The 11,073-nt window shown below is 36.2% G+C and overlaps 1 protein-coding gene across 1 annotated transcript; it reads left to right on the forward strand.

The window, feature by feature from the left end:
* The first annotated feature begins 1,110 nt into the window (after positions 1-1,110).
* Positions 1,111-10,303, forward strand: LOC110601696 (protein ESSENTIAL FOR POTEXVIRUS ACCUMULATION 1). The gene is made up of 10 exons (XM_021738929.2): positions 1,111-1,292; positions 2,498-2,586; positions 2,707-3,552; positions 3,633-3,750; positions 3,881-4,072; positions 4,513-5,286; positions 5,454-8,169; positions 9,071-9,264; positions 9,336-9,395; positions 9,660-10,303. The coding sequence occupies exons 1-10, from the start codon at positions 1,223-1,225 to the stop codon at positions 10,046-10,048; spliced, it is 5,448 nt and encodes a 1,815-aa protein (XP_021594621.1). The 5' UTR covers positions 1,111-1,222; the 3' UTR covers positions 10,049-10,303.
* Positions 10,304-11,073: the final 770 nt, after the last annotated feature.

Consider the following 11,073-nt stretch of genomic DNA (forward strand, 5'->3'; position numbering starts at 1 on the left):
TTAGTTTTTCAAATGTTAGTAACTAATTCTCTTTTTCTCATTGCCCTCTACAAATTTTATTCTTGTAATTCACTTTAAATTTTACAGTAATAATGATAGACCGATAATAATGATAAAGATAAAAATTAATAACAAGAATAATAATAATAATAATGATAAATTTTATTATATTTTACTATTACATTTAAATAAAAATTACTTAAATTAAACTATTAAATACTAATACATTTACTTAAATATAAAAGTTTATTATTTTAATAATTATCTAATATTTAACATGTTATTTTAATAATCTTAATTTAAAATTAATCTATTTATATTTTTATTAACTTAAATAATTTTTTTAATAAAATCTAAAATTAATTTAAATAATAAAATTATCATCTAATTTATATTTTTATTTAAAAAAATTAATATTGCTATATTTTTATATATATCTTTTAAGGTTTTTTTAAATAATTATGAAATTAATTTAAATAATAAAATTATCATATATTTTAAATAATAAAATTATCAACTATAAATTAATTAAAGGTTATTATAAATAAATAAAAAATTTAAAAGCATTATCAAAATCTCAATACCACTTGCATTTACAGTATAGAAGTAGGAAAGTCTATAATTAATTTTAAGAACAAATTAAATTAAGTCTTTTGTTATTATAATAATAAATCATTCAAATATTTTGGGTAAACAATTTTCAAGAAAGAAACCTTTTCGCATTTTTTAAAAAATTGACATTCTAGAATAAAATTATTTCCTAATAACATTATTAAATTTTTTATATGAATTTTATTAATATTTTTATCTTTTAAAATTACAATTAAATAATAAAAAAATAAGTTATTTTATTATTTTTTTTAAAAATATTTTCCATACCAATAATTAAATTATATATTAATTAATACAAAAAATTGTTGCATCGTTTATTTAAAAATAATAAAATTTGAAGATTTTTTCAAACAATAATTTTGCATTTTGCAGCACCACTTATAAGGCAGGTTTTGTTAGGGTAATGACCCGTTTAGCCGGTTACAGGTGTTACCTGTTACTATTAACAGCTCAAGTACATGGTGACTTGAAGTCCCCGTAGCACGCACCCCTCTCTCTCTCTCTCCCGTTTTAACATATATTCCCTCTCTCCACGTTTGCCCTTTCTCTTACCTCGCCTCAAGCAATCAAAAGGGTTTTTCTTGGCTCCGTTAGCTCACACCGATCATCCATGGCAAACAACTCTTCTTCCGATTCTCGCCACGGCCTCTCCGTCGCTCCTCTTCACCAGATCTCCAAAGGTAAATTTCACTTCTCATTTATTTATAGCTATTTACTCTCTTTATCTTTTTCTTTCCTGTTTTTATCTCTTCAATTACAAGCACAGAATATCTTCAAATCAAGAAATCTTTCAACAATAATTACCAACGATGATTTTCTGTACCCATAACTTCAATTGAGCTCTAACTAACCAACCTAAAATGAGTTGCTTGTAGCTCTGAGGAATCCACTAACTTTTCTTCCGTTTTGCTACAACAAAGAGTGCATTTTCTGTTGGTGCCATAATATTTTGTTGGGCAGTAACAAGTCTCATTTGAAACTTTTGGAAGTTCCTCAAGTTTGCTGAGTGTGTTTGGTGCTTGAGCTCCTGGTATCTAGCTGTTGAGTGTACCCTTAAATCTTTAGTTTTTAGCACTCTTATTTGAATTAAATAGCATGATATTTGGTTTTTAACAAAATGGATGAGAGTTAACGAGTTCTGAATCCATTGTCATTAGGTCTTTTGTTGGATTCTCTGTCAATAGTCTAAAGTTTGGGTTGTAAATGAGGTGAAAATTGTAGTTGCAAGTAGTAATCTTTTGTCCGCTTTATGTGAACTCTTGGTGAATTAGGTCTTCATTATTTTATGACAAGTGTTAGGTTTTTGAGTGATGGGAGACAAAGTATTAAGATTTCTAAAATTACTGGTTTTAGAATTTTTAGATTCCACTCAAAATTTTCATCCACTTTATATCTTCTTTCGAAACATGTTTATGGATTCTCTGTGAAATGAGTATTGACAGAAGAAATTTCATACGAGAAAGAGAGAGAGTGGTTTCACTTGTTGGATGGGAGAGATTGTTTACACACATTTTGAGAGGGATAAAGATCCTTCCATTTTGAAATATCCAAAATGCCATCCACATTTTCTACTCCTAACCACCTTTACCTGCTTGATTTTGTGTGAATATGTGCTTATTGCTATTCTAAGACACTTTGACTCTATTGGCTGCAGAAATAATTGATTAAGCAATAGGTTCTAATAAATGTCCAGGTGATATAATATGTTTTTCCTAAATACTAGTAGTTCAGGGACTATTTTATGTAGAAGGTCCTCACTGAAATGGTCTAGTTTGTATGTTTGTACGCCATCAATTGTGCCAGATATTCAATGTGGTTAGTAGCCTATTTTTAATTAAAAAAAGATCATTGTCTTAGATGTGTCATTGACGCTTTGTCAATGCAGATATGCAAGGATCTGACAATACCATACCTCTTTCACCGCAATGGCTTCTGCCAAAACCAAGTGAGAGTAAGTCTGGAGTAGGAGTTGGGGTGAGTTGTGACCATTTTTACCATGATCCCATGATCTTTATTTTCTTGCAACTTGTTTTACAGTCACTTTATGCTTCTACACTATTGATTTGAATTTTTATGGGGATTTTTTCCTCACAGGAAAGCCATTTCAATGCAATTCCACCATTTGGAAATCGCTTGGAGAACATGAAGTTATCAGGAAATGGTGAGGAGATGCCTGATGCCCAGAAGAAAAAAGATGTTTTCCGTCCCTCCTCGCTTGATATGGAAATTGGTCGTCGTGATCGCTGGCGAGAAGAAGAAAGAGACCACAATTCCTCCTTGGTCCGCAAAGATCGTTGGAGGGATGGAGAGAAAGAGGTTGGTGACACCCGGCGGATGGATCGCTGGATGGACAATTCATCAGCCAGACATTATGAGCCACGCCGTGCTCCTTCTGAGCGCTGGACCGATTCTGTTAACAGAGAGACCAACTATGATCAGCGGCGGGAGAGCAAGTGGAATACACGCTGGGGTCCTGATGACAAGGAGACAAGTGCACGTGACAAGTGGATGGACTCTGGAAGAGATGGTGAATTGCCTCTTGAAAAAGGGTTGCCTCATCCTCCTAGTCATGGAAAGGATGAGAGGGAGGGTGATCATTACCGGCCTTGGAGATCTAACTCCTCTCAAAGTCGAGGAAGGGGAGAGCCCCCTCATCATCAGACTTTAATGTCAAATAAACAGGTTCCTACATTTTCTCATGGTCGTGGACGTGGGGAAAACACTCCAAGTTTCCATTCCCAATCTTGGGGAGCCACCGTGCTGCACAAGGGTGAAAGTGGGCCTTTAAAATATAGTAGGACAAAATTGCTTGATGTGTACAGGATGACTGACATGAAATTATTTAGCAAACTATTAGATGGGTTTGTCCAAGTGCCTTCTCTTACACAGGAAGAAGCCTTGGAGCCGCTGGCACTTTGTGCCCCTAATTCTGAGGAAATGGTAATTTTACATATATGAATTGTCTTGTGAAGGCTCTATCAACATTTGCTGTTAATTGGATTTATTTATTGCTTGAGTAGGCTGTTTTGAAAGGAATTGACAAAGGTGATGTCGTAAGTAGCGGTGCACCTCAGATATCTAAAGACAATTCTTTGGGACGGAACTTGGTAGATTTACAATCAAGACGAGCCAAACTTGGTACCAAACAAATCAAAGTTTGTTTTGTTTTGTCTTGTCTTGTCTTGTCTTGTTTTGTTTCTTTTGTTGTAGTATATTAGTGGACATTGCAAGCAGTGAATAATTTGTTTGGACTGGCTTGTCTAATCAGGCAGTAGAGAAGATGTTTCATTTCCTATTGACAATGCTAAAGATGAAAGTGTTGACAATTCAAAAGTTGGTTATGGAAATTACACAGAGGTATCTTCCCAGGAAAGGCAGACACAGCATCATGGATCCAATACAGAATTGGAAGCCATGCTTTCTCATAAGGTTATTCAGGATAACAAATTAAAAGCTGAAGGTAATTGACAGATAATTGTTACATATGAAGCTCATTATGTATATAATTTTCTTAAGATATGAAGTTGGTGTTTGAAATGCTTAATTGCTGTGCAGATGACCTTTTCCTCTGCATTTCATATTGCTAGATAAATGATTTCTTTCTAACTTATATTATTTTGGATAATTTGATATATTTACCTGCATGTGTCATGTCTACAGAGATAGATGTACCTCTTAGTGTGTGTGTGGCTGTGTGCCTGTTAGATTGTTACTAGCTTTAGTTTCATTCCTTAATTCTTAATTGAGAAATTTAAATGAGTTTTAGCGCTTTGGCTCTTATTGCAAATTTTGTGTGATTATTTTGTGATGAATCCTTTTCCTCTTAACTTTGACATGTAAGGAAGTTTTGTACACTTGATCTTTGTGCATTTTTATAATTATTTCCTTCTTTATCCGCAGTTATTAAAGAAGATACTGCTGCTCACAGAAGGGTTGATGAGGCACCCACCAGCAAGGAATCAGCTTTGCAGGGAAATAGTACTGAGCATCCTGGGACACCTTGGAGAGCCCAATCACTGGGAGAACAGTTGCATATGGCCATGCATGACTGGAGAGAGATTCCTAGTGATGGCAGGTCAAGGACCCCTGAGATGGGCTGGAATCAACCTCAGAAAGATCTGGCTAATCAGTGGGAGAGTAATTTGGTTAGCTCTCCCTATCTCAAAGATGAAGCAAAATGGCAAGCCAGTGAAGATCCAATGATTAAGAGGCAGCCATCTGTAGTTTTGGATAGGGAAAAAGAAGCCAAGAAGCTTTCTCAGCCCTCGCCAGAGAATCTAGTTCTTTACTATAAAGATCCTCAGGGTGAAATTCAAGGTCCTTTTTCTGGTAGTGATATTATTGGATGGTTTGAGGCTGGATATTTTGGGATAGACTTGCAAGTTCGGCTTGCAAGTGCATCAAAGGACTCACCATTTTCATTACTTGGCGATGTGATGCCTCATTTGCGGGCTAAGGCAAGACCGCCACCAGGGTTTAGTGCACCAAAACAAAATGAATTCACAGATACAGCAAGTAGATCTCACTTTAGTAGCTTTGGAAATGTTCATTCTGGATTAAGCGAGCTTGATCTGGTAAGAAATGAACCAAGGCAGAAACCTGTTTCGACAACAGAAGCTGAAAATAGATTTTTGGAGTCACTCATGTCTGGAAATATGAGCAATGCATCTCAAGGTTCATAGTCCACTCTATCGCCTTTCTTTCTTTTTTTATCTCCTCTTAATTTAAGAACAATTTACTATTTTTTCATATGATCTACAACTCAATTTACCCAGTTTTCCTCAAGATATGTCATCTTGTTGCAGTGTAAAGTGACATGGATGGTTATGTTTGATTTATAGGTTTGCAGGGATATATTGGAAACAGTTCTGCTGGTATTTCCCCATCAGGTGTTGATGGTGGAAATGATCTGTACCTCTTGGCAAAGAGAATGGCACTTGAACGTCAGAGGTCATTACCTAATCCTTATCCATATTGGCCTGCGAGGGATGCTGCAACTGTGGCTTCGAAGTCGGAAGTTCTCTCAGACTCTCCGATGCAACATGCAAAACTCTTATCTTCTTTAACTGACAATTCTCATCAACCCCCTCATTCTCAGAATGCTGACCTGATGTCCATCCTCCAAGGCTCTGCCTCTGGCATTAATAATGATGTTACTGGTTGGTCAAATTTCCCCGTCCAAGGTACCCTTGATTCTCATCAGGATACTGATTTGCATCATACTCAGAATTTTCCCCCACAAGCAACCTTTGGACAACAGCAGAGGCTTCAGCCACAGAGACCACCCTCCTTGACAAATATACTCAGCCAAGCAATAGATAGTTCATCTGGTCTTTTGACACCTGAAACTTTACTACCCCCCAGTTTATCTCAAGATCCGCAATTACTAAATATGTTGCAACAGCAGTATTTATTGCAGTTACATTCCCAGACTCCTCTTCCAACTCAGCAGATGTCAGTGTTAGATAAGTTTTTGTTGCTTAAACAACAGCAGAAACAGGAGGAGCAGCAACAGTTGCTGCGACAACAGCAGCTGCTTTCTCAGGTTCTGTCAGAGCATCACTCTCACCAACGTTTTGGAGAGCCACCATATGGACAGTTCCATTCTTCTGCAATAGCTACAGGAAACACATCTGTTGATTCTTCTCGGCTTCAGCCATTAAAAGAAATGCTGCAGATTGGTTCTCAGATACCTGTTTCAAATTATCAAGAAGAACACCCCCCTGGTTTGATGAATTTGCCTCCACAAGTTACCCAGGATCTCAGTTATAATGTTGATTCTGGAGTGTCCTCTTTCCAACTTCCACACCAGATGTTTGGGAATGTTAATAGTAAAAAAAATTGGGGTACTATTCTTACTGAACAGAATGATGAAATGCACCAGAAGGAACCTTTGCCAGTATCGTCACCAGTAGGGATTTCATCTTCATTGGAGTTGACGGATAAATATACGCAGGAGCATTCTGTTGTTCATGAACGTTTAGATGCTTCTCTTTCTGTGGAGCAGACATCAGATGACACTGGGAGAACTGAAGAAACTTCTCAGGTTGCAGTGCCGGAGGTTGCTGCCAATGCTGTACAACCAGAGTCTCCTGAAATCTCTGTTAGTAAACCCTTATCAGGAACTTTTGAGGATGAAATTACAAAGATAGATGGCACTCTTATTGAGCAGCAGATTGAAAAAGAAAGGTCCAGTGATGAGCCCTTAGTGCCTGCGGGGGCAGAAGTTAAAAAAGTTGAAGTTCGCGAGGCGAGAAAAGCTGCTGAGAAGAAATCCAGAAAGCAAAAATCTGCTAAGTCAAAGTCGACAGACCAAATAAAGGGAACATCAAAGAATTCCTCAGTGCAGCAAATAAAGCAACCAGAAAGTGAAATGCTAAATGTTGGTGACAACAAATTTGAGTCTCATAATGGAACAGGAGAAATTTTTCATGGCACAACTCCAGAAAAGATGACAGACAACAAAGATGGGATTTCTTCTGTGGAAATCAAGGATTCTCAACGAGTCAAAAGTTTGTTATCTTCACATTTCATTGTAGATGCTGAAATGACAAAAAATGGTGAATCTAAACCTGCTGGGTCTGTTCCAATTCACAATGCCCAGGTGAACTCAGGTCAACGAGCTTGGAAACCTGCTCCTGGTTTCAAACCGAAATCATTGTTGGAAATCCAACTGGAAGAACAGAGGAGGGCACAGACAGAAGTAGCAGTTTCTGAGATCACCACTTCTGTGAATTCCATGAATTTGTCAACTCCTTGGGCTGGGGTTGTGGCCAGTTCAGACCCAAAGATTTCCAGAGAAACTCTGAAAGATGCAAGTAACAATGAGTTAAATGTGGGGAAACCTGAAATTGCACCTAATTCAAAGAGCAAGAAAAGCCAGTTACATGATCTATTGGCAGAAGAAGTTTTGGCAAAGTCTAATGATAAGGAGATGGAAGTTCCCGAAAATCTGTCTAGCTTGCCTTCCCAGCAATCCACAATGACCAATATGGAATCTTTAGATGATGATAACTTCATTGAGGCTAAAGAAACTAAAAAGAGTCGCAAAAAGTCAGCTAAAGCTAAGGGTACTGGCACCAAGGCAGTAGTGCCCACAAACACTGATGTGCCTGTTAGTTCGAGTCCTATTGAGAAAGGAAAAAGTTCTCGTCTTGTGCAACAAGAGAAGGAAGTATTGCCTGCAATTCCTTCGGGCCCTTCTCTAGGAGATTTTGTTTTTTGGAAGGGAGAGTCGACAACTAATTCCCCGTCTCCAGCATGGTCGACTGACACCAAGAAGCTCCCTAAACCCACATCTTTAAGGGACATACTAATGGAGCAGGAGAAGAAGGTTTCTTCTGTTCAGCCTCAAAATCCAATGACAACCCCTCAGAAACCCCAGTCTACTCAGGGTACTCTTGGAAGTGGTCCTTCATGGTCACTTTCTGCTGCTTCTCCCTCTAAGGTTGCTTCTCCTATCCAGATCAATTCCAATGCTGCTATTCAGTCAAAATATAAAGGAGATGATGACCTTTTCTGGGGCCCACTTGATCAATCTAAGCAGGAGTCTAAGCAGTATGACCTTTATCTTCTTGTGTTGTATTTTGCATTTTACCTTAGTTTCAATGTATATTTTATCTTTTATTTTATTTTAGCGTACACTGGTTTTCTACATGCATCCTTTTGCATTCATGTACATGTACTTATAATCCCTTTTGGTACTCATTTTACTAGTACTTTCTCTAAACCAACAGTTTCACATTTGCCTATTTGTAGAAATTCTCTTTCACTAACTGAAGCTGGTGATATTGATAATTTCATTTTTTACTACGCGTCATCTTTCTGAGAGCGGGAATGCATAACTCGCAGATGGTTATTGTTTAACATGGCTAAGCCCATTGCTGATGGGGTTAGTCAGTGACCTGGTATAGTATAGATAATTTACTGAAAATGCTTGTAGCTGACCAAAATCAAGCTTTGGGGTTTTAGATCTAGTATATGTAGCTTCAATAGGAGCATGACTGCACTGATTAGAATCACATGTTTGCGGTCACTAGTTGAAAATCATGCTGCCTGCTTTGACAGTTCCTGTGGCTGCCACTCTTGAAGCTTCATTGTGTTAGCTTTTTATCAATTGCAGTTTCATTATGTTAGCTTTATCAATTGCCGTCAGTTGTGGTTTTCTGTCTTGGACTTTTATTCTGGCATGCTTATATGCGTTGTTTTAAGCATGCTAGTGGGAATTGACGAATGTCAGATTTGTTAGAGTCCAAGTGGACTAATTATGTGGTTTGCTTTTCTAGTGTGTTTTTGCGCATGTGCCTCTGTCAATGTGTGTGCGTGTTTGCCCAGTCATGTGTTTATGTAATCTCTTTCTAAGTGCTTGATTTACTTAAAGTTGTTTTCTGATTGGTTCTGTTACTTACAGCGCTGAAGAGGGAGAAGTAATACATTAGTGTTTTATTCTTCTTTACAGGTCTGACTTTCCTCATCTGGCGAATCAAGGCAGTTGGGGAACCAAAAACACCCCTGTAAAAGGAAGTACAAGTGGTTCATTAAGCCGACAAAAGTCCATGGGTAGCAGGCATGCTGAACATTCTCTTTCATCCTCACCTGCCTCTGCTCAATCATCTCTTAAAGGGAAAAAAGATACAATTAACAAACATTCAGGTAAATTCTCTATAAGATGGTCTTTTCTTGTGAAAAATATTGGCTAACTACATATTTTAACTCTTTTGCAGAGGCCATGGACTTCAGAGATTGGTGTGAAAGTGAGTGTGTTAGACTTATTGGGATAAAAGGTATTAGTCTTCTACTTTATGATTCCCCATACTCAGTAGCTCAATAAATGTTTTCACTCAGATATACCTTAATTAAAATGAATTAGAATCATAGGGTGATAATAAGAAATATGAAACTAAATGTGGCTCAAAGATGAAGCCATGCTATGTAAATATAGGAAAAGTACATTAATCTTGTGCAATCATTGTATATGTATATTTAAAATAACAAATTCAGTTTTTGCTTCTGAATCTTTGTATATGTATATTTTGTGTTCTTGATAGATACGAGTTTCTTGGAGTTCTGCTCGAAGCAATCGAGATCAGAGGCTGAGATGCTTCTGATAGAGAATCTCGGATCATTTGATCCCAATCACGAGTTCATTGACAAATTCCTCGACTATAAAGAGTTGTTACCAGCGGATGTACTCGAAATGGCCTTCCAGAGTCGGAATGATCGGACAGCTACAGCATACAGTGGCGGAGATGTGAATTTTGACAATGCAGGTGTTGGGGAGTCGGAACGTGATATTACAGTGGGATACGATGGATCCTCAAAAGGTGGTGGAAAGAAAAAAGGGAAGAAAGGGAAGAAGGTTAGCCCTTCGGTTTTGGGATTTAATGTTGTGAGCAACAGGATCATGATGGGTGAGATTCAAACGGCTGAAGATTAGGAGTTGTGAAAATACAATTTGGCTCAACTCCTATCTGTAAATGTTGTCTTAGGATTTTTGTCTTTGGCCTAATGACTTCTAATTTTGGGCAATTTTATCCAAATTGCTTAAGGAGGTTGAAATTCTATCTAATTTTTGCTAACTGAATCTTCAATTTCATTTCACAACTTATGGTTACTTGTGAATATTCAGTCTTGTCAACTTTTTATAGGATTCAGTTGAAATGAATATTAACGTAGGAAAATTTTAAATGCATGATGTTATGTTTTATGGATTTAATGATGATTTATTTGTGGTAAAAATAATGTTGGCTTTAATTAACTGCCTTCATATATCTGAATTTAACAACTAAAGATGAGTGCACTGACTCATAGATTTACGAATATAAACAAATGAGGTATTTGGATAAGCATTCTAATATCCTAACAAGGAACAATCTCGTCTATTTTGTGCAACTGCTTGCACCAAAAGTAAAGCATAACTTTCCACAATGACACTGCAAACCAGGGGAACCTCCTTTACTGCTAACATTATTGTTTATTTTTATTTTTTATATTATAATAATATATGAATTAACCATTATAATTCTATTTTATTTTATTTTCAAAAAATCTCTCAAAACATTGTTAATAACAAAAAAATTATATAATTTTCGCTCATGCACACTTCATCTGTTTCTCTGTCTCTCTCCCCTCTTAAAAGGAAGAAATATGAAGAGATCAAATTAAGAATAAAATTATATATAATTACAATATCTAGCATTACATAGCAATTTATCTTAAACTATTAATGTGAAAATGAACAAAACCATCCAAACAAATGATCAAAATAAATTCACGGACTATATAGTATAATTTTTAAGGTAATTTATAATATAATCTCTTAGATTTAATAAAATCTATATTTAATAAAAAATAATTTAATTCTTAGAGTTTTATTTAATTAATAAAATAATTATTCTGTTAAATTTCACTGTTAGACTATAATAATTTAGCCACTTTAATTTTAATAATTCATAATAATTT

The sequence above is a fragment of the Manihot esculenta genome, chromosome 15 (assembly GCF_001659605.2).
Source record: "Manihot esculenta cultivar AM560-2 chromosome 15, M.esculenta_v8, whole genome shotgun sequence".
NCBI classification, from domain to species: domain Eukaryota; kingdom Viridiplantae; phylum Streptophyta; class Magnoliopsida; order Malpighiales; family Euphorbiaceae; genus Manihot; species Manihot esculenta.